Source organism: Mytilus californianus, unplaced genomic scaffold, assembly GCF_021869535.1.
Source record: "Mytilus californianus isolate M0D057914Y unplaced genomic scaffold, xbMytCali1.0.p SCAF_2, whole genome shotgun sequence".
NCBI lineage: Eukaryota > Metazoa > Mollusca > Bivalvia > Mytilida > Mytilidae > Mytilus > Mytilus californianus.
The window spans coordinates 58,531,420-58,556,440 of NW_026262668.1; the positions used below are offsets into that span (position 1 = coordinate 58,531,420).

The following is a 25,021-nucleotide window of genomic DNA, read 5'->3' on the forward strand; positions in this document are numbered from 1 at the left end:
CAATAAACAGCCCAATGGAAAAGAATATAAAGAGTTAATTGGATTATACTACGTAAACATATGTCTGTAGACATTTCATTTTTTAACTTAATGCTAAGCGAAAGCATCAAGGTATTAGTTGAATAATATAGAACGATATAATAGATCAATTAAACATTTCATATATAGTAGTTGTGTAATTTTATGGTATTTGTCTATGCTAATCAATATTCTTTTTTTCTTCAATATGTATGTTTTATGCTCCCTGTGGGCCCATAATTTGTAATAAAGTGTAATAACAACCTCACACAACGAAGTTAGAAGTGTTTTTGTGATATTTTTTTTTCTCAAATTAGAAAATGAACTCGATTGATGACACACTTATATAAACTTACAGTCGACTTGTATTTGACAACATCAAACATTCAACTTCTGCTGAACAATTTAATTACAGTTGTATTGAAATTACATACAAGATATAGTATAAAATATATTATTTTTAGTATAAACAAGATTTAAAAAACACATAATACTTTTTGAATACTAATTTTAAAGTCTCTCTGTATCTTTTGCTATTAACGCTAACATTCAAGAGACAAGTTATAAGAAAGTAAAGCGTCAGGTATGAATACTATGAAGCAAACAGAGAAAACAATGTCTTTATATGTATATAACTTTTGAGCAAGATATCACAGTACTTTTGAGTAACTTTTCCTGTTTTTCAGTGAGAAGGTGAACGACTAGCAGTTCCGAAAGGGGACGGCTCCATTCGTAACCATGGTGAATTTCTTCTGTACCCATATTTACCGTTGTATCCTATAACTGGTTTTATCCCTTGCATGAACTGTGAATGTCCATCTGTCAATTCGGAAGAATGCCCTGTGGTTACAAAAAATGTGTCATTAATACTACGTACGGTACCAAAAGAATAAGTTAACTACGAGATGTTTGCGCGTCATATTGTGTTTAAAACATGAAACAGATGTCCCAGACTATAAAAACGTCAAATGGCTGTCGTGGACAATATAAAATGCTTGGCATATGGTCCAGACGTCTATTTATAGTTGATCTCTACATGTGTTTTCTGTTTGTTTTTGTACTTGTTGGATTGCTGTATCATTTACGTTACCCTACATCTCGTTTTATTTATTCATTAATAGTAGTCCTGCTAAATCCTTCAAATATAAACTAAGTGAAAAAAAACAAGTTTCTTTATAAAACAGTCTTTAAAGCTGAGGACAGACGATTCTTAGTTATTTTTCCTTGTATGTATATATATATATATGTGCATACAAATCAGTTTATTTTTTTGTTGTTGTTATTATTTGTTTTTGTCACAAGTATAATGTTATGCTTATATGACAATAAAGAATTATTATTATTATTATAATATAAAAAACTGTAGAATGTATGTTGCTGTCAAAATTTAAAATAATTTCACTAAATTTTGTACTAAAATAACGATTGGGACCTGCCTGTTTTTGACGTTGACCTCTAGGTTTCTTATTTGAGTCTCAAATTGACGTATAGTTTGTTTTTTTTGACAGAATAAACATTCTTTTAAATGAACAAATTAGTCTGCTAGTAATGTATTCTCAACAATCACTGGATTTGTACTTACCTGCACCAAACTGGTTCCTTAATGACAAATATTGGTACCCTGTGCCTTGTTCGTGAAAATAATCTAAAACAGGTCCATCTATAGACGTTCCTCCATTTTCAAACTAGAAATATAAACACCGATAATCAGAAGTAGTCTAGAAACAAAATGAAGACAGATAACTACAGAAAACATAAAAAAATATGAAAAATTGCTAACCAAAACATCAAAGTTTCTAAGGTAACAACTAGTGATGTTACCCTCGGGACCGACGTTCCACCAACATCGATCCAGCGATGGTTACTTATCATGTGTGACTTGTTCGGCATTTAAATAAAAAACTATTTCTAATTTCATATAGAAATTGCACTTTTAAAATGAATTATGAAATATGATACTTTTCATTTCAAATGATGTCAAAAGTATTATTTATGTCATTTGCCTTTTAAATGAGACCTTCCATTTTTGATCAATTTATTACATATGAAGTAATGGATGAATAGACGAGAAGACTAGTTATTATCAATAAAATACAATGAAATGAAAACGTTGTATAAAATAGCAATTACATATTTATTGATTTTCAATTTACGTAAAATACTTAATTAGTGTCACTATTGATGACGCAAGAAAATGAGATTTATATAAAACTCTGGTAAGTTTTGATCGAGTGAACTTTGCAACAGCTGAGTTACGCGGTGAAACGGTTAAAGTTGCATTTCCATCATAACATAAAACTGTGTGCAAGTTCATTTTAACCCAGTGCAACGGTTTAAGTTGCATTTCCATCATAACATAAAACTGTGTGCAAGTTCAAACCGACAAAACCTCTCATCTGCGTTTGTTATTAAAAAAAAATATGTATATTTGAACATAAAAACCGAACAATTATATTGATTATTTTATTCAGTTCTGTGGCAATTATTTCATGCATATTTAGGACGAGAATACAAAGTAACAATAAATCCAGAATGTAACTTCTGCAAAGTGAGTTAACTCGGATGAAGAGCGATAAATTTCCACTGCCACTGGAAGACAAGGGTATGTTAGATAGAGACAGAAATTTTGCCTTGCAACAGGTCACCGACGGATCCTAAAATAGTTCTGGCGAGTATTCTTTAACATGCAAAAAGCATGACACTCTCTCTTTACATGAGCCATCGGATTTGACGTGCCCATTCCGACCGGACGTGGATGTGTATTTATACATCCTGCAAGGCAAAACAAACATACATTGGCATGAACTTTTCTGTCAGATGGGAGAAGGCCAGGTGACCATACTTATCAACGGGTCCCGATCAATTAGTGAGGTACATATGTAAATATAAGGATTGAATTTTATTTGCTTAACGCCCAGTCACAAAATACTTTATGCATTTTCACGACGAAAACAAATTTTAAACAATAAAAAATGTAGGTCCTATAATAGGGGTCGACCTACATGGAGAGCAAGACATTTGATATGCACTGGAAAGTGGGGGTATGTTGGATACGGACAGAAATTAAGCCTTGCAACAGGCAACCTTGCAAGGGTTCTTCAACGTGCAGGTAGTGTGGCACTCTCTCTACACGGGGTATCAGATTTAACGTCACCATTCTGAGCGGACATGGCTACGAATTTATACATCCCTCAATGCCGGTCGAAAAAAATACCAAGGGTATACTTGTAAATTCAAGAGGCTATCCTAAATTGAGGTAAATTGTAAGGCTTTCCAAATACCGTTTCGATTCCTAACATCACTGAAGAGATATTAATTGTCGAAATCCGGATATGGTGTACAAAAACCTTTGCACCTTTTTGTTTGCGGTATACCATCTTTTCCGCAAGTTTATTGTTTTCTAAACTAGTATTAAATTCATAATTAAGATCCATTTATTACATCGCCAATGGCAGTCAGCAGGGTTTAAGAACATGTGTTGTTCGACCTGTCAGTCAAATGCGTTTTGTTAAAATATACTTTTTCACTTTTTTGGTCTTTTGGAAAATGTTGTTTGTGCTGTATTTAGACCCCTCTATCAAGAAATTTGTTTTGCATGCACACGTATAAAAATTGTGGTTTTTATCCAACGCAATCATAGGTTTGGACGTTGTTTTCAATCTAGACTTGCTTGTATACTCATAGATATAGGAAGATGTGGTATGAGTGCCAATGAGACAACTCTCCATCCAAGTTACAATTTATAAAAGTAAACATATCTATATACCTCAGTCAACCGTTGCATTCTAAAAATAAGGAAATGCGGGATGAAACCAAATGAGATAACTACCCAACAACACATGCTTTATATGCATGATGATATTGAAATTATACAAACTAATACAAGATTATATGAGTATCTTAATGTCGTCATTTCTACCTGAATACTTTTTTGACAATGTGTTACCCACACATTTAAATATGTTCACAAGACCAGGGGGGTATATTTTAACTTAGTTCCAAAGTTCTAATATTGATAATGCACTAAACTTGAATGACGGCTTATTATTTACAGTATCACGCAAAGATTTATTACATATTAAAATGTACGTGTTTAAATACAGTTTTAATAAATAAATAGTTGGAAAACCTAGCACCCTCTTATGTTAGTTTCTATTTAAATGTTACACATGTTTATTGACAAAGCTGTCAACATGATAGGATTTAAGCGGTAGACAAATGTCTAACAGTAATACACCATATAGACACAACAATAGATAAAAAAATGTGTCATGAGGGCCGACTATTTGAATTTTGAGGAGGATGATTTTAAAATGTATTGGCCATGGTAAGAACAGAACATAAAAAAAACAGGATTAAAATGAATATTCTAACTCTCAAACATTGACAAAATGCAGGATGTAATTGAGTAAAAACTTAGAAATAAAAAAAAACAACATAAAAATCAGAAGATGTGGTATGATTGTCAATGAGATAACTATCCATCAGAGACCAAAGAACGAGTACATCCCTTCCCTATGACCGTCCTTAAGTCCAGTGAATCGGACACTAATAAGTTCCATAAAAAACTGCACCTATTACTATACTACTCCAGAAATTGTCTCAAGTCGATTGATCATTTTCAATTTACATATTCCTAAATAATTATGTTCTAAATATGCATGAAATATTAGCCACTGGACGTTGGGATCAAACAATACGTAAGCTTTGCTCAGTAACCCCATATGCGAAAAAAGTAATATGTTGCTGTGTAAGGTAAGATATGTTAATAAAAATAACCTATGCTTCAAAGTTGTATCAGCAAAAATAATCAATTAAACTGTTCCGAATCCCTCAATAAAATGCTCAACTAAATGATAAAATTAAAATGTCGTGCTGATGATAGCGCGATAAAACATATATAAATTAAACCTGCTCAGTCACGTGAAAGAATTTTAATTTAAAGATATATTGACAATTTTATCCCGGTATGTGTTTTGTTTGGCATGTTATGTTCGGGTATTCAATTTAGATGTACTGTTTGTTCAAATTATTCGTTAAATAAAACTTCATTGATTGAATTTATCAAAAAGCAAATAAAACCTGGGTTTAATTGAAGTGAGTAAGCAACATATATATTGTGTTGAACAAACAAGACTAGATATTTCTTATCTTTCATATAGTTTATATTGTAAACTCAAGCCAAATAGTTTATATTGTAATCTCAATCAGAAGATCAATACTCAAATAAATTCATATTTAACTTGAATCAAAAATGGCAAGTATTGTAAAATGGTTTAAAAAGCGCAGGAAACGTTCTTGCTTTCATGGAGTATATATACATCAATCAAGTTTTTGATTTCTTGCTCCAATTCCTTCCAACTAACCGAACATTGTACATGATTACAGTGAGGATTTAGAGTACCACACTCTTCCCAATTTATGTATCAATAATTAGAATAAGAAGATCTAGTAATGATACATATCCTACATGTAGCTACTGTAAGAGTTTATAGAAGTACCCAGATAATACAGGGGACAATTCTTGAATGTTGAATGTCAATTATAATAAATCAGCCCAAAAGAGTACAGACCTGTATCATTATCCATTGTACTGCAAACCATTTCAATAAGTATAGATCTGCTGAAACAGTACATTAAATAACCATTCGGAAAGAAACCATTTTTTTTTATATATATATTGAAGAGAGAGGGCATAGCACTTAAACCATAAATGTCTATTCCATGTATTCCGTCATCTCTATGTGATGTGTCATAACGTTGTGTAAAGTTTCAAAAATTACGTTTTCAGATTATAAATATAAAAATAAGGAGATGTGGTATGATTGCCAATGAGACAACTATCCACCTAAGTTAAAATGTGGATGTAAGCAGTTATAGATAACTGTACGACCTTCAACAATAAGAAAAGGCCCCCACATGAAAAATATGAAACAGTTCAATATAGAAAACTAACAGCCTAATCTATAACAAAATAATTTACGAAAAACAAATATGACAGACATACAACAAAAGAACAAACTATAAAAATCAGTAGAAAAAGGCTTAACTCATCAGATCAATACAAAGAAAAACATCAAACAAAAACACAGACAAGACGTGGCAGGGTATATATCTATCCCTCATCCCTAACAACAAAAAAGACACCAAGTACAGACCTGAGAGTTCTCGCAGTTACTGACAGCTAGTTCAAAGCCAATAACAATTAATAAAAAATCATTTATCTAAGACTAAAATATCAATCAGTACACATCCAACATCCAATGGATTTAGTAAAAGACGTCATTAACAGTCAGAGAAAAACATGACCTGTGCAATGCCAAAATATTGGTATCGACAGAAAGGCAAGGGGTCCGATTCATGAAAGAACATATGTCAAAAATAATCTTAACTTTACCTTATGTTGCATGCCATTATGTCAAAATTTTTATAGAGATGATCCATTAGACCTTTTTTTTCTCGTAACAATTTTTCCTCATCGGTTGTATGTTTCATAGCCAGTGGCAAATGTTTCATTCATATTACTAGCACCCAAAATAACATTTTGATATCATATTATCTAGTGGTGTCTGAAATGGTTAAAACTACACGAAAGTTATTTTGATAATTTGGACCATCACTGAAAAAGGGGGAATATTGAATAGAACTAGAAATATGACATTGTGTAAAATACCGGTGCACGTAACATCTCCTTTCTAGTGCGACATGAAATTCGCGCAGATTGTTCCCTTCGTCATAAAAGGAAAGCAATACTTTCTGTTTGTCATATTTCAAATTTGATTTTACCAAAAAATTATTTTTAACAAGTTAAACATATCTGTATAAATCGTGATTAAGGATAGAATTCCATATATAAACAGACTCATTTTAACGTAAACAAGGATCTACCAGTAACAGAGAACCATCTTCTTACCTGTTCTGTCTTCTTGAGAGTTTTAGGTACTCCTTCAAACTCGTAATAATTCCGTGAATGTATATCCTTCTGTGAATTATAAGGTGGTATCACAGGGCCCAGCTTTGGGTTCGTTTTGGAATAGTCAGTAGAAATACTGCTGCATGCATTGCTGTCTAAGACAAAAGTTCGCTCTTTTGAAAGCAGTTCTTCAGGTTCTGGGGTTGGTGGAGTGCGGTAGATCTTATTGTGTCTACCTTTAGTCGGTCTTTCCTTTTTCTTTTGTTGCTCTCCTTTTGTTTTATCTTTTTCTTCATTCATGATGAATTAGCAACAAATAATGTAAAAATAAACAAATGTATATAAAATAACAGTTAGTTATAAGCTTCAAACTTCTCACCGTTTTGTTTTCACACAGTCAATATGTACACCTGAATAAGCTTCTCAATAGACTTCCGCCGTTGCTATGTTAGCTGACACACGGATAAAATAACGGCCGTTAAACTAGTATATCCCTTTAACTGTCTTAGTGTACGAATTAAAATACAATGTGAATTGAACGTGTATTCATATGTTAATTAAAAGGTAAAATATACCTAATACACCGTTGTCGTGCAAGAATAGTCACGTGATGTAATTAATCGGACTCTATTCAATAAAATATTGATAATTGTCCAGTCCTTTTATGAACACTTTAATCCTATTTTCCGATTATCCAATCTGAATTCTAGAAGAATTATATAGACAAAAGGCGATTTAAAACACATACATCGATTTTGCTTTCAAATAATACATTATGTAAGATTGAAACACGAGTAACAATTTATAAGCCTATACATTTATATGTCGAATTGTTATTCAAATTACATTTCAAACTGGATGATTTAATTATCGAACCAAACAAATTATCAATTGCAACTTCTAATACCATACACATGAATACAAATGCAAGGTAAATCTATAGATGTGTTGTTTACTTATTGAAAATGAGATAACATCTCTTTTATTCGATATCATGAACATTCACAAATTTCGCAAGAACGGAAAAGCTCAGCGAAAATATTCTGTCATATCTAAATGAAATATAGCAATAATTGAAGACAAGTATCAGTCGCCAGGAATAGCCCTCAGGAACATGCATATGAAAAGTGTTCTTCACATTAAGAATCACAGGAATTAAAAAAACTTGTAACAAAATCAGAGACTTATAAATTTTTGTATCTCAAATATTTTAGTCTGATTCCAATTTTATATTGTAACCGGTATATTTTCCCGACTTTTAAAAGCCATACTTCAGCCGAGGACGGATTTTTATTTATAATTCACGGAAAAATAGCTTTGTTTTATCAATAAAGTATAAGCAGAAATTCATTAAAGAACATGTTTAACGTCCATCGGTAAATATTACATGTATTTTCAGGACGGTAACATGCTAATATCATAGAAATATAGCACTGTTTGTTCTAGACTCAAACGAGTATGGGAATTTTAAATTGCAATGCTACAAGTTAACAGTTCACAGAAGAACCTTACCAAGAATACATTATTCTGTCATCAATCCTACCAGTCTGTACTCTTATAAAAATATGATGTGGTATGATTGTTAAAGAGACAACTCTCCAACAGAGACTAAGTGGCGTAGCAGTTAGCAACTACAGCCTTCACCATACGGCCTTCCACAATGAGCAAAACTTATACCGCGAAGCAAGCTATAAAGGGCCTCGAAATAACAAATGTATATGCCATAATGATCTCACATAGTATTTCTAACGTTTAGTGGCAAATATTTCATGCATAATCAGGACAAGAAAAGAAGAAAAATACGTAATAATTGAAAGAATGTAAAATTTAAATGAACATGGGAAATGGGAGAACACTTTTGAATGTCACTAACGTGAAGGTACCCAAATTGCACCTATTTTGACAGGGTTTTTTCACCTACGTTTATTTATGATCAAGACAAGTTTCCATTCTGTGTTTATTTTGTAAATGTATCCCTATTTACAATATAGTTCCACCAATTTAATTTTGAATCCATATTCAATCAAAGAAAAAGGGGGTTTGAAACGACCTCTAAACGATCCATGATTCTGTAATGAGGAGTACCCAAATTGCATCCATATTTAAATTCACATCCGTAAAAATCGAATACCTGATATTTTGTTTCATTCTCCAAATATTCTGAACAATTTGACAGTAGTCCATGCTTAATATTCATTTTTTAAGAAATGGATGCCTGTAACATATTTTAACTGCTCATTTTTTAAATGTTGACTTTTTGTGGACGTCGCATGGCGACGTTTCCGTATATTTTGATTTTTCCAGTGGATACTTCATCTGTTGATATATACTGTGAACGTTTTGTGTATATTTAGATATATTTAGCTATGTTGGAAGACTTGCATAACGTTAATAGTCTCTAAAAAAACTTGCAAGATTTCTACTGCTATATTTGCTTTAAAATGGGTTCAATTTGGGTACTCGGTGCAATTTGGGTACTGTGACGTTATATAGTACCGAAAAAGCAAGAACTTATTCTTTTGAAATATAATTCTTACAATTCACCACTGACCCCTCTAATAGTAACGTAGTCGACTCTGGTTAACTTTATTGTACCAAACCTGTTAGTTTTATTTCCCCCCAATAGTGTTTTGATTTTCTTTTCCCAAATAATTGCATATTTATACATCCTGCATAGCAAAATGCCGATATTCATAAAAAATCTAAGTGCCATACTTCTATACTTCAGCTGCTCGTGGGGCATGTTGAATTACAAACAGCGAACTACACATAAAGCTCGTCTTGAATTAGCATGAACAATTAACCACTGGACGTTAAGCAACAAAAAGCAGAGAACTTTTCTTTAAATTTTTGAATATGTTCGCTATTTTTTCATATTAACCTTTTGTGATTTGAATTGAATGAGAATTGACTGCAATACAATCTATATAACGTCGTAAAATCAGGGCAACCTCTATTGACCCACACCGGTGTGAAATATATTCATTTACAACGAATCCATTCTTATGGATATCAAACTCCCCCACCCTCAATTCAAACCCCACTATTTATATATTTCACTTGTTTTGGAATTGAATATTGGTCCATGAAATTGTTACCTATAGGGTCAAGAATCTAAATGAAAATAACTGAAACAAATTCAATCTTTTGATCATAAATTGTGTTAACTCCAGTGACCATGTCGATACTTAAACTCAAATTATACTGTCAATGTATAAACATACAACTTGACAAAGAATTTTCTACAAATTTATTGATGTACGAACTTAATCGAATAAAAGCGATACATGTGTATAAAACATCAGTGAAATTCATTTCGTTCCGGTAGGGATAACTCAGTTGGTTATGTGTTTTAAAAGATTGTTTGGGGTATTTTTTTTCAAATAGAATATCGTATCAAACTGAGATGTAATGAACCGTTATAGTATCAAATAGGTTTTCTTTAAAATGTGTAATTTATTAACTACGATAGTATTATATAAAATATTTTAAATTGCAAATTTCTAAGTCAGTGTTAAGGCATATTCAATGTTCATGACTGTGACAATCATATATAGTAAAAAAAATTGACATTTAAAGGAGTGTAGAGTATAATGTCACGAACCTTTTGTAATTTTATAGTTTCAGAGGAGTTTTGACTTATACAACAAGCCTATAGATCTAATGATACATTTTGTCACAAGCTATTTGTTTGTTTTATTTGATTATTTGCCCCACGAAATTTATCAAATTCATAATTTCTTTTCAGAATAGTGTTGTTTAAAATTTGTAGATAGGAACATGAATGGAGTTATGAAGTTAAGTGGGAAAAAAAAGGAATTTGGTGTATTATTTCTTTACACAAAATCCCGTTTGACTAAACTCACTTGATACAATATACAGTGCTTGTATTGCTGTTTTTCGTATTTAATTCACTCACAGCAAGGCCTTCAACGTGAAGCAAAAACTTACACTCTCTCTACAAATCGAAGACGACCTCTATATATTCTTTTCTGTTGTAACAGTAAAATAAAATCTTACAAATTCCGTCATAATTTGACTGACATTCTAATCTTAGATGTAGAAACAACAATAACAAATTAACGAAACAAGGGACACATTGGTATATGTGTTAGACAATTTAAAAGGGAATACTGTTTGAATAAAGCAAATACTTCGCATGGACTGCAAATCAATTTCTACAAGCATAAAACGGAAGAGAAAAATTAGGTAGTTCACATAAAAGAATTTTTCATCAAGAATAGACACATGCTTTAACTTCATAACTGTAAAAATATATTCTAAACATTATAAAAAGATCTAAAAATGAACTTTGGCAACTTTTGTATTTTTTGTCCAGATACTACCTAAAGCAAATGCCATCTGAAGGATGTCATTTGATAGATTGATGAACTTTGTGATATTCCAATACAATGGGCCTACAAAGTCCGCTTGCGTTTTCCATTGAACTGTCGCCAATAACATATTAAACATTTCCCCGCCTTGTAATAGGTCAAATAAGACTCGCAAAGAGTTGACAATGGTTGATGTGTAGTTACACTTGAAAAAAAGTCATCTTGCGTATAATTTTGTACGCCCGACGCGCGTGTCGTCTACAAGAGCATCCGAAAAGCGAATAACTACCACAACTGAAGATTTGTATTTAAAGATGATATGTGGTGTATCTAGAAAACAGAAGAACATTAACAGGTCACCCTCCATACTAACTCCAACAATGAGTAACGGTCATATAAGTCATAATAGTTGTTGTGCGGTTTAAAAAAATCGATCTGAATTTAGTAAACTTCCATAAAAAGAAATAAACAAATATACTTAACCATCTCTGTGCCATGGGCCACTTTTGGGTCATTTTTTACTTACTACATTCAGTGTCACGGGGCCACTTTTCGGCCATTGTTTTATTACTCTGATACTATGAAATTTACTATGACGTAACGTCATTGTCCATGCTTCTTTGAAATGCACAAAGCGCGCCAATTCTTTAAATATTGTATTATTTTAGAAAGGTGCGTGTAAATCATAATTTCTTACTAAATATGCATTTGATGAATAGTTTATCCATAAGATAATATATTCATAATATAAATCCATTTATGCTATATGTCTCATATACATATTTAGTTCTCAAACTTGAGTTAAACTTGAATTTAGTTTATTTTTAGTTTGCTTTCATTATTGTTTATCTTTTATTTCTTTACAAAGTCAAGACTAAGGAATTTATTTTCCAGTTGTTGAATGTCGTGGACATACATTTTTGACAGTTACCTTTGAATTTCTCTGGGCACATTTTTGAACTGATATCAATAACTGTTTTTTTTGTTTTTTTTTTAGATAAACGGGATTTTTTTTAATGTGGTAGGTTACATGCATCTATAGGACGAGAAGGTGGTATATGAGATTTGAATATACCCAGTTTGATACAAGACCGACACACTGGGCCAGTGACTGGGTCGGTTTATTTAACGTGCTAGTTCACAAGGTAAGCATAATAGCCAGCAGGAAGACAAGTTACTCTACCCGAACTCATTATTCTGACTCCTGGTCGATCAGTCAATTCTTTTACTTCTAAATATCGCGTGTTTAGCGGAAAAAAACAAATATCAAGTTTTTGGTTTGACCAGGCCATGGCTCGAATCCACGACACGGTTTTTGAAAAATCTGTGCCATAACTTTTTAAATATATCTTGTTAAAACTTGTCTTATATGAGAAAAACATGCAACGGTGGGCACATGTGGAGCAGTATCTGCTTTCCTTTCTGTTTTTTTGGTAGAGCTTTTGTTACTCTGTATTCAGTTTTTATGTAGTTTTTGTAGACTCGTTGTTTGCCTTTTATTTTTTTTTTATCGTTTTTCATTTTTTGTCGTGACGTTGCCAGTTTATCTTCTAATTATATGAGTTTGATTATCTCTTTGGTATTTACAGCCACCCTCCTATTAAACTTTCATCTATACTTAAGTTTTGTTCTGGTTTATAATGAAGTTTTGACTGACGATTGAATAAATCAATAAGGCACTGAAATTTTGCTGTCGGGCTGTAGTTTGGATCGTTTCTGCTGGATATGTTATTGTTGTTAGTTTGATGGGAAAAAAAAATTAGTTGAAATTGTTGGGACTAAACGTGCTCTTAAACCATTTTGTCTCTTGACTTGCCAAATTCTGCTATCGTCGCTTTTCTAATCAGATCCATGTTAAGAATGACGGCAAAGAACCCCTTTATTTCATTCAGTGTTGTTTCTTCATCTTTCGGCCAAGCGTGTAGTCTTGAGAATCGTCTTATCCTATCCCGAATGGCTATGAAATCTCTAGCATACCTTAAATAATATTATGTCATTCCCTTTATAAAAACGCATTATCAGAGGTATAAATAATATATTTATAGTTTTAAGTCTGAGAATTAACATTTGTCTTTTTTGGGGGCTTTTGTTATAGCTTGCTTTGCGTTATGAGCTCTTGCTCCGCGTTTAAAACCGTACGGTTGCCTACAGTTTCTTGCATCAACGACATTTGTTCTCTAGTAGAGAGTTCCATGGCAATCATACCACATCTTATTTTTATATAAGATATTTTCTTATATGTAGAGTTACACTCTGATATGTATAAGAGTTGTATCGAATTTCAATTTTCGTCATTCATGTATAAGATTGATTCATTGCTGTAATTAATGCATAATCAACACATTGAGGCTAGTACTATTTGGAAGCGATTTATGATGTGCTAACTGGTTTTGTCATTTGTTTATTTTATGTTAAATTCGTTTGAAATTCATTTTGATATATTTATTAAATATCATTACGACTAGCTTTCGAAACAATCAATATACCTATTAGTTTCCTGGACAAAAAGTTAAATGTCATCAGTAGGTAGAAATAGGCTACAGGTTTTGTATTTCGGTTTGGCATATTCGGTGGCCCTACAGTTTCCTGGAAGTCTGGCTGGCGACGCTCTTATTCGGATGGAAATATGCGAAACCAGGGTTGAAGCACCTGCTCATCATTTCTATGATTTTCTTCTTCCCCTTCTTCTCCTTCATCACTATCAGTTTCTATATCACTTTGATCAGATTCGGAAAAAGATTCATCTGAATCGTCCATTTTTTTCGCTTTGATCTTAAATATTATTTATAATGAAGTCATTAATTTTAATGACGTTGACGTTCCAACACCAATATTACCGCAAAATTTAGATTAAATTGGTTTACTTTAATTAAAAATAAAAAGTGCACTTACATTTTGCGCTATAAGTATATATCATAAAAGGAAAGGAGAAGCAGTGTTCTTATTTTATAGATATGATAACTCGTTTTTGAAATGGTCAAGTATCTGAATCAACTTGCAGTCAAATATACATCATTCAGTTAAAATTTTCACATTGAAGATGCCAATTGCAAAGTAGATACATATATATACTATAACTCGCCGTTAATTATTTATCCAATTTCTATATTAATTATTATTTACGTGTATATCATCGGAATATAATTTATTCTTACATGTTCTATCAGTTGTTTATAACATTTCAATTGTGATAAAAAAAAATTCACTAAGCACTGGAGCAATGTATACGGAATTATGTTATGGGAAGACAATATAATTGAATGGCAGTACATGTATATTTCTTTAGGATATGGACAAAATAAAAGAGTTCAATTATGATCAGTCATGCGTCTTTTATTAGAAAAATCAGCTATTTAGTTAAAAAAAACATGTTTATAAATTTTGTTCAATTTGAAGTTTCATACGACTTTAAAAATCTTTTTTAAGAAGAAATAATTTATTTATGCGTATACGATAAAAATTATGCTTATTAAAAGAATAATTTCAAGTTTCCCGTAAGTTTTCATTTCTCGCCTCGTTTTTTCGCTAACACTTTCTTGCAGTACGCCTACATTATGACGTTTGAGTACTTTAATAGAATTTAAGTCCTGTACGTAAATTCAGTTATCACGGTGCGCTGTACCATATATGTTTTGTTTGGTTATTAGTAAGTTTAAGTATACCGAATCTCATTGGTGGTTACTGAACCTTAAAATCTGACGTCACGAGCCTTTTTCAATTTGCATCCAAGGAGGAAGGCAGAAGACAATTCAGCTAAAATATAAACCCAAAAGAAATTGAAAATTTTTAATATTGTCAGGGAGTATTTAGAATTATTTAAACCTTTGAAGTTATATTTGGTGGTTTAACTAACGCAAGTGAGGTGTTTCGTCTTAAATGGACGTCAATGATGAATTATTTTTTAACGTATGTTGACTGAAATACAGAAGCACATGGCGACCACATGGAAAAAAATCATTTCTCTAAGTTTTTTACCAAGTTAATTTATTTGACTATTGGGTTTTATTTATAGATTGGGTATCCTTTCGATGAACTACAGTTTCACACTTCTTATTCATCGGAAGTATTGCGACCATGTCAACACCCCCCCCCCCCCCCCCCCGAAATATTTTTTCACGAATTGTGTCTGTGTGAAATTTGTTGACGTATTAAACGGTTAATCAATTGGAAGTTTATCCAGGTAACCGCTTACGGCTTAGACAGAACAATTCAATTATACATTAATTCTGGTCTACTACTACATTGTTGAAATGCAGAGTAGTATCCATCACGCAGGTACCAAATCAACTATTCAATAAAGTGATGTACATGTGTAGATTTAAATTATGATTGGTTTTTTTTTGTAGACTCCTCTAATAGATAAGATGTGACGCATTGTGAGGCTATTCTCGAATGCTTCTGCATCATCGATATTTAATAGTTTTGTTGGTAAGCTGTTCCAATCCTTTGACTATACAGGAAACAATCTGTATTTGTGTGTGTTCGTTGATGCTAGATTTCTGAATTGATACATTGGTATCCCTGTTTTGATGTTCTACATTATCTGGCATATTTATGGCTATTTCATGATGTTATAGTATTTATAACATAGTGCTTTATGAAACCGGCAGGGATTTTTGATTTTTACGTCTAGTTTCTAATGACTATTTTTATTTCCTAAATTATGGTAGTGATTGATACATCATACAGGTTCTGTACTGTATTAATGCTTATCGTCTTTGCACGATTTCTATCTTTTTTATGAGATTTTCCTGCTGTGGTATTATGGATCCAAAACATTTCTGGAATTTACTACATTTGGTCTTGCAATAACTTGGTTTGCTTTATTTTCCTTTTTTCCGGGAATTTATTGTTATTGATGTGTATATCCCGTGTCGGGTTGATGGGGAACGGAAATCACATAAAAGGGGTTTGGTGTATCGGTATTTTCATATTGTAAGGTTAAATAATTAAAACAATTGATCTTGAATATATCTAAATTATGTTGTTTCCTTAAATTCTTTGACAAATTACGCCAGAATTATTTAGTTAAATATTTAAATAGACCAGAAATAATAAAGGTCCAAGTGTAGAACCTTGTGGAACTCCAAAGTTACAGATATATAACCAGATTCAATTGTTTTAAATTTCTCCAACTTGTGTGAGGATTTTTGATTAGGTTCTCACCTTCTGTGCTAAATGATGATTTTAGCAGTTTGCAACATCACTTTAGGTTGCAAGACTCCATACGTTAACGAATTTTACAGTTTTTTATAAACAAACTAATGTTTCCTATGTTTGGTTTAAGCATTCATTAGTATGGGTGTTATTGACTAAGGATTAAATATAGAGTTTGTATGTGTATGCATTAAATGCATTGCACATAACATTGTTTTGAATAAACAACCGGTCACAGCCTAAATAAAAATTAAATTATCTAATATTTATTTTAGTTTAATACAATATATGTTTAGTTTTGCTGTTCGTGTTGTATCTATTACAATGAACTAAAATTGAGAATGGAAATGGGGAATGTGTCAAGGAGAAAACAACCCGCCACTACAAGATGTTCAACCCAGGATTGAAATATTACTACTGGGCTTATATAGATTTTAATAGGCCAACTAAATGTGCTTTTAAGCAGAAAAAATAAAATAAATGAGAAACAAGCCTGTGGATGCAATATTCAATTGTGAGGATGACAAACATCATAAAGAGATGGTTTTTGTTTTATCTAATTCATATTTACGGATGAGTTGTTTGTCATTATTGATAATAATCAAATTTTACATTGATAATTTGTTTCATGATATCATTGTATATAAATGTATATTTGCATTACGGTAAGCTAGCAAAATGTACATCTTGGGAACTTATTTTTTTTTGTAGTTATGAAGCAGTGGGCAATCTAGTGAACGAGAACAATAGAAATTCACCCTTATAAAAAGTTGAGAAAGTCAATAATAAAACAGTGCAGGTGACGGTACTGATGGAAAGTTGTTTTTAATCAGCCATTGTATATTTTAAGAAAGTTTTGTCAAATTGTGTTATAAAATTACCACATACAAGATGTTTAGTGTTCGGTAGTGGTCGAGCTATTTGTATTGGAGGCTTGCGAAACTGAAGTCGGGAAAGTATTTATCTTTGCTGCATATTGATGCAAAAAATTTGAAATATTTTAAAATCTAAAGATCTTTCAGGTTACCCATTTTCGGAGTGGTCCACAAAGTCGTAAGCATGTTACAGATTCCCAAAATATACTTGTTTTTTCACATCTAAGTTTTTTGAGTGCGCCGGTCCTGCTCTTGTCACGTGATCATTCGATATAAACATTGTCTTTTCGTGAATGAGGCAATTTTAGGGTCTGTCTGTGCGGGTTCAAAAGTTAAAAGTTAAATATTTTGATAAGATAGGTATTTTTGTACCAGTTTTTATACAGTTTTAAGGAAAGGTCGTCTTGATTTTTGTACATGTTGTGGTCTTTTCGATCTATAAACATTCCGAATGTTTACATCAGGACAAGGTCCGTTTGAATTTGCTTAGTAACTTATTTTCAAAGTATTAGTCTTTGCTGTAAAGACTTTATTTTCCCTGAACTTTTCTGATCTAGCTGCATATATATCCGGATAATTGACATGTTCCAGAATGATATACAGACAGTAGAAAAATAAGTTGAAGTTGGTACTCCAGGAATTTATTGGCATAGCAACATTTTAAACCAATTTTATATCAAATTCATATAGCTTGCCGTACTAGTCGTTTTCTATTTACAGAAGAAAATAACATTAAATGGAAGTTTGTTTTTATTTCAAATTATTTATAATTGATAGCGTCCTGTCTCAAAGTTGAAACGGGACAAACATTGAAAAGATCTAGTTATCAGTGTTTTCAGGAGAGATCATATCTTGTCACTAGATTTCCAACTTAAATTATTTAAAATAAAATGTATATATACCAATTGATATTTATATTGTGTAACAAAATTCTGAGTTTATTTTTAGCAATTATGTCTGCTTAGTGCAGACAGTCGGCAAGAACAAGCAAACTACACCAATAACTGTCAGTTGGGAATTTTTCTGTTTTTTATCGTGCATGGTCGGCCAATGCTAATTTGCATAAAAGGTTTTTTCAATAATGATGTTAAATGTTTCAAGCCTTTCTGTCATAATAAAGTCGCAATTGAGTAAATAGTTTGATAATTTTCCTCCACAAATACGAATTAAAGTCAATTTAAACGCAACAAAGAGTTTTGTAGGTTAACCTATCAATATTTGGTTGTTGGAGATTGTGAGACATTTCCAGAAGTAGAAAGATATTAAAATCGATGGGGTACATCTGTTATTTGCAAGAAATAATATATATATCTATATATATATAAAAAAAAAGTCTTAAATACATAACATAATTGCAAAAAGTAAAACCCTGACGGGTGAAAACATAATAGACATGTACACAAGAAACATTTAATACATGAAAAAAGTTCTAAACGAGTCGAATTAATATTAATAATATACATTTGTATTTATAATTAGTATTAGATAATTGACCAATGTGGACATTATTTTTTCGCAACTCCATTGATTGCTTGTATAATATAGCCACAACGCTAGACTAAATATTTTTTTTGGGATCTAAAATAGTTTACATTTTGAGTAAAGCTGGTTAAATTATGATGATGGGTTTTAATTGTATTTATAATGGGATTTTTAATATTACTGCTGATTTGGCAAAGAAAGAAAAAGTGTTGCTCAGCATCTAAAACTTTGCAAACTTTGCACTCTTTATGTTCTCTTGGAATTTTCTTATATCGACCAAAGGTGGTTTTGTTGCTCATGCAAAGGCAATTGGTAAGTATATATTTTCAACTACAGAAGATTGGTATAAAATATATGTATAATTAATTATCTAGCTTGTATAGATTAAGTTACATAAAAATGATTTTTAACTTTTCAGTTATTGACGCCACTTTATAATTTAAGTTTGAAATGTTTTGATTATTGGTTAATGTATTTGGCACACAGCTTGGCAGCGAACCCCCCATTTAATGGCGGTTGACAGTGTAACCAAGGTCTGGTATCAATGTCAATTTGGCATAATTCGCTGCATCAAAAAACATTTCGTTTTATAAATAGTATCATTCACTACAGATGAACAATGTAAGGGTTTTGATCCATCACCTAATGTTCCCACGGTGATCCAAATTGTTTTAATCTTATATACAGTTACCAAAATCTGTGGTAGTCATTATGAAAAGGTTTTGATCCATCACCTATGTTCCCACGGTGATCCAAATTGTTTTAATCTTATATTCAGTTACCACAATCTGTGGTAGTCATTTATATATATATATATTTGATAGTAAGGTTGCCATAATCAGCGATATGCCGGTAACCTCATATTTTCAGATATGCAAGTGACAGTTAAATTACCAGCGATCTGCGGCACATACATACATTTATATTGAGATTACTTATATACAATATGTATAAATTAAGTAATATTAAAGGCTGTGGCCAATATGTTGTTGGGTTTTAACAAGCATCTGGGATAACGTCATAATGCACAGCCACTCTGGATGGAAAAACATGCCTTGACACTGAACGTATATTTTCACGATTTAGTCATGGCACTGAAAGGGTTAAGAATTAAATGTTTCTTTTGTAATTTTATTAAGGTGTAAAAAAACGCTTCATACTAAAAATGTGCGCACGATCAACGCTTTTACAACCTTATACAATTGCAAAAGAAGCATTCAATTCATATAATTACATTATATGCCGCAACCATGATATACGAGTTATATCAAGTTTTAGATTGTTTTCCTACGTAATTGAAAGATCAAAGCAAGACTTGATAGTTCTGATAGTAATTTAATAATGGCTCACAAATATACAAGTCGTATCACCGTAGCAACGTAACGTACTTATGCATGTCACGAAGGTTTGTATGGTATATTCCCGGAATAATCGAAGATATAACATTCCTCCCTTAACTTTGAATAAACTGAAGAACATACATGTAAATTAGAATATGTAAAATAAAATTTGTATTCATGAATTAAATTATCACAGTCTTTGTACTGGTCTCTTTGTTATATTAACTTATATTTTTGTAATAAAATAGAGTTCACATTCTTTCTTATGTTGTAATAAAATAGAGTTCTCATTCTTTCTTATGTGCCCGCAATCACATAAAATAATCTCTAAAATGTTGAGGTGCGAGTCTGTCTCTTTTTGGGCTATCAGCTGGTACTTCTAGTTGGGTTTTCTGATTTCTTTTATTTCTCTGTTCGTTGTGATGTTTTTCTCTGGTTTTCCATAGAAGTCTTTCTCTCCAATCCGCCCCCTCCCGCGCCTGTCTTGGGAGGGGGGGGGGGGGGCATTTTCTTCATCTTCTTGTGTCTCAGACTCCGATTGATTGCTAATTTGAACTTGCTGGCATCACGACATATTTCTCTTCCTCCTTGCTCGTATAGCTGATCCATTGATTCTGTAGACAATATAAAATGCTGGTTCACATGCTGTTGACCATTTGTCTCTGTTGGTTTGTTTTAGTAAAACGTAATCTCCTATTTGGAATGCATGTTCCTGTGTGTTTCTGTTCTCAGCATACTTTTTAATTTTCTCCTTATATTGTATGTCTCTTTCGTTTATATCCTCAAATAGGTTTTCGTTCTTGTTTGTGGTTCTTGGTATATATCCTAATTTTGTCCTAATGGGTCTGTTCATTAGAGCTTCATATGGTGATACTCCTGTAGCTGGGTGAGGTGTTGAACGGTAACCCATAAGCATCTCCTGTATAGCTGTTGCACTGTCTTTATTTTGTAGATTTGCTATTTGTTCGCTTTTGTTAATGAGTTTCATAAATACTTCAGCTTCTCCATTTGCTCTTGGATGTCCTGGTTTAGCTCGGTGGTGTTTAAAACCTTGTTCCATAGCGAATTCCGAAAATTCCCTGGAGTTGAAAGGTGGTCAATTGTCACTTTCTAGTTGGCTTGGTGTTCCATGTGAAGAAAATATCTTCCTAATTTTTTCTATTGTTTGCTTTCCAGTTGTACGTAATGATTCCACCATTGGGTATCTTGCCCTTTTGTAAATTACTACTAGATTATAATGTTTATCGGGATACGGTCCACCTAAATCTACTGATACAACCTCCCAGGGTTTCTCAGGGATCAATGTCATTTTCAGAGGTTCCTGTTTATTTTGTTTTGAAGTTACTTGACATTCGTAACATTGTCCTATGATTTTCTCAACCATGCTTTTCATAGTGGGAAATCAATACTTTTCTCGCAACATCTTTTTGGTCTTAGTCATTCCCAAATGCCCCATGCTATGTGCAGCTCTTATCACTCTTTGTTGTAACTTACTAGGTATAACTATTTGATTCAGTCTAAATACAAGTCCTTCTGCAACATATAGTTCTTGTTTCATGTGATAGAAAGGATTGATATCATCGTCTTTCTTGTTCTGTTCCCAATTACCTTTAAGAATCCTTTGTTTCAGTTTCTGTAGCTGTTCATCTTTCAATGTTTCCTCTAGTAAAAGTTCCATTACCACTGCATGTTCGTTTACAATTACAGCTATGACTACCTTCTCAGTTTCATCAGTTTCCTTTTCTGGTAAAGGATGTCTCGACAAAAATTCTTGTGGGTCTGCCTCTTCTTTTCCTGGTTAATATATCAATTCAAAATCAACATCTTCCATATCCATCCCCCATTTTTCTATACGTGGTGGTTTTTCATCCTCGTCGTCGCCATTGAAAGATCGGAGCAAGACTTGATAGGTCAGATAGTAATTTAATAATGGCTAACAAATATACAAGTCGTATCGCCGTAGCAACGTAACGTAATAATGAATGTCCCGAAGGTTTGTATGGTATATTCCCGGAATAATCGAAGATATTACAGTAATGTCTTGACGTTGTCAAGGGTAATATGTGCATTCATGTCGCATTTTATTAAAAAATAAAATTTGATTTGAGGACGCCTTGCGATTGTTGTCATCATAGGAAAAGTACGTATTATTATGAAACATACATGTAATGTAGTTATTAGATAGAGTTAACCATTGTTATTATACTTCGCGTTAAAATAAAAGTTTTTGATTGGCTAATACGAGGGAGATAATTTACTTTATCATATACTTATAGTAAATAACTTATAATTTTTACAGTATGATAATAGCATTAATTTACGTGAATTCCATATTTTCCGAAATGGTGCTTAGTGGGCTGATACGAAAAAAATATTAACTGCTTCCGGCTATTATCGCATGCCTTTCCGTAACGGTATCGCATGGCATTCCGACGTTACTCGGTAAATTCTGGAAAATACACCTCAATGGTACATTTTTAGTGAAAAACATAACAAAGTAGGGTACAAAACAAATATAAGAAACAGGAAAATATATCATGTAAAATGCAAAACAAATGATACAATAAATGCATTTTTCAAAGTTTCCAGCATAATTTAGCAAGTTACTTTACAGATATTGACTTTTCCAAACAGTGTTCATTATGTTTTGTTGATTTTTTTATAGTCAATATAAAAATATATTATACTGTTGTTTTTCTCCTCTCTGTTGAGGCATATGATAGAAAGAATTCATATCGGATGTATTACATTTGGCGTCCGTCGTCAGTAAACTTTTCACTTTTTGAACTTGAGAACTACTTGGAAGGATCAATATATTAAACTGTTATTTTTCTCCATTGTTGAAGCATATGATAAAAAGATCATAACATGTCATTTTTCATATCAGATGTATTATCAGCCAAAGGTTCAATATAGCCTTCGAAAAATGCCATGTAATAATCTGATACTATCCCATGGCTTAACGGGAGACAATTTTTAGAATGTCACCCTCTCGTGCAGACCAATCAAAATCAATAATTTAAAGAAAAATGAATTTATTTTACATCAATTATTTTAAAGACAATGCTCACGCTTTACGTTTTGGCCTCAGAGCTTTTTCATAGACTTTCAAAATAAAAGATACATCTTGCTTGTTACTTTTGTTTTGTCTCTTATAACTGTAACGTTGTTATGTACATGAAGTCATAGTTAACTAACTTTCAATTTGAAATTTAAAAGTGTATAATGGCAGATTATTCAGTATAATAAATTAAATAACACATAGCTGAGAAGGTAATAGAGCAGATTGTAACCCCTCGAATAAACATTGTTAACCTTGGCTTCTCCTCGATTGACAATGTTTTCTCGGGGTAAAAATCTGCTCTATCACCCTCGCTATGCGTTATATATATAATGTGAGAAAATTCAGAAACCGGGCCAGTTGCTGTCGTCGTTTCTTAAATAATTAGCTTCGTTCATATAGGAATTTGGTTGTGATGACTGAAATAAATGAGTTTTTATTGAATTCATTCACAATTTGTCTTGTAGACTGAGAGCTATTTTGGTTAACATTTGAAAATGACGATTGCCAATTATTGAAGGTTATCAACTGATTACTTGTTTTGTTTTAGGTTGAGTGTATTGTTGAGTGGCTGTCTGACATTTACCTAACATCATTTTTTTCAATATTCAATTAGATTATTTAAATATAAGAGCATTTGAGTTCACCCCGATTTTTGGCAGAGCTTGTGGTGCTCAGTTTTTAGTAAGCTATGAAGTATATTGTGGACTTCGTCTTATTGTCGTTTTTCGTTGAACAAAATGAGATGTAGCGTATTTGCCATTGAGAAGCAACCTAACGGCACCACAAAAAAAGACTTCTAGAAGTCAAGATACAATCAGTATTAATAGACAGGTGTTTATAGAGTTGGCCGAGAATGTTTTTATGTTTTTAATCATATTATATGATAATCTAGTATTCCCTGAATTTATCTACAATTTTCAGTGTGCATATAAGGACAATGTTATGTTCTTTGTACGATGAAGAACCCCACCAAATATTTAAGAAGTATGTTGGTGACCTGGTGTAAGGAAAAAATATTATCTTTCCCAATACGTCTGTTTTCTAATGGCAACAAAAAGTGGACTTCTTACAGAGATTAATATTTCTAACATGTGATATGAGTTTAGTACGATGAAAATAATTTAAAAAAAAAATCTTTTAGACTGTTAAAGATAAACAACTGACTAAGTATGTAAAACATTGGTACAATTTCACAAAATGTTTTGAAATCCTTCCAGATTTTTCATTTTTATGCAACGTTTACCTGAACAGAAGAATAAGGACTAGATTTGGTATTAGTCATATGGTATTCGATCGGTTTATCAAGACATAAGTCTGTTGAACCAAATGGTCATTTGTCTATAACGGCATAATTCGTTAATTAAAAAAAATAGCGATGTAGATTACATTCCTTGTATTATTAAGGTTTTGACTTTTTAATTAAAATGATAATTATCAAACTACAAAGATTCTATTAGTATGTAGAATTTCAGAGTTATCTTTGTATTTTTTTCTCAAATGTAAGTGATAGGCAGAATAGACAGGTTATTTGGTCCGTGAAGGTTATCTTTCTTTTTACAGTTTTCACATTTTCTATTAAAAGATAGCAGAAATTAACATTTCAATTATCTCTCTACATCAGCCCTCAGTTTTTGTAGCGGTAAAATAACGTATGATACATATTTTAAATTTGACTTGTTTGGGGTCAGATTCAAAACTTACCGAATAACCGTAATTTTTGGCATTGCAAAAGATGAAAATCTATCTATTTGGATGACTTCAAAACATTATAAACGTATATTTACAACTATAACAAAATAATGAACTACAGTTGCACGTTTATCTATCTCTGACATCCG

At 32.1% G+C, this 25,021-nt stretch overlaps 1 protein-coding gene across 1 annotated transcript; it reads right to left on the minus strand.

Moving 5' to 3' along the window:
• Positions 1-409: 409 nt before the first annotated feature.
• On the minus strand, positions 410-7,457 carry LOC127730122 (uncharacterized protein C17orf98-like). The gene is made up of 3 exons (XM_052238256.1): positions 6,932-7,457; positions 1,601-1,703; positions 410-858 (listed from the first exon to the last, which is right to left on the minus strand). Exons 1-3 carry the CDS (start codon positions 7,229-7,231, stop codon positions 701-703), a joined length of 561 nt encoding a protein of 186 aa, XP_052094216.1. The 5' UTR covers positions 7,232-7,457; the 3' UTR covers positions 410-700.
• Between the last annotated feature and the right edge of the window lie 17,564 nt (positions 7,458-25,021).

Excerpts from the sequence above, each read along its gene's own strand:
- LOC127730122 (XM_052238256.1), bottom strand. The coding sequence starts at position 7,231 with ATGAATGAAGAAAAAGATAAAACAAAAGGAGAGCAACAAAAGAAAAAG. Across the intron at positions 1,704-6,931 it reads CTCTCAAGAAGACAGAACAG|TTTGAAAATGGAGGAACGTC; the intron begins GTAAGAAGATGG and ends TTATATTTCTAG. Across the intron at positions 859-1,600 it reads AAGGAACCAGTTTGGTGCAG|GGCATTCTTCCGAATTGACA; the intron begins GTAAGTACAAAT and ends TTGTAACCACAG.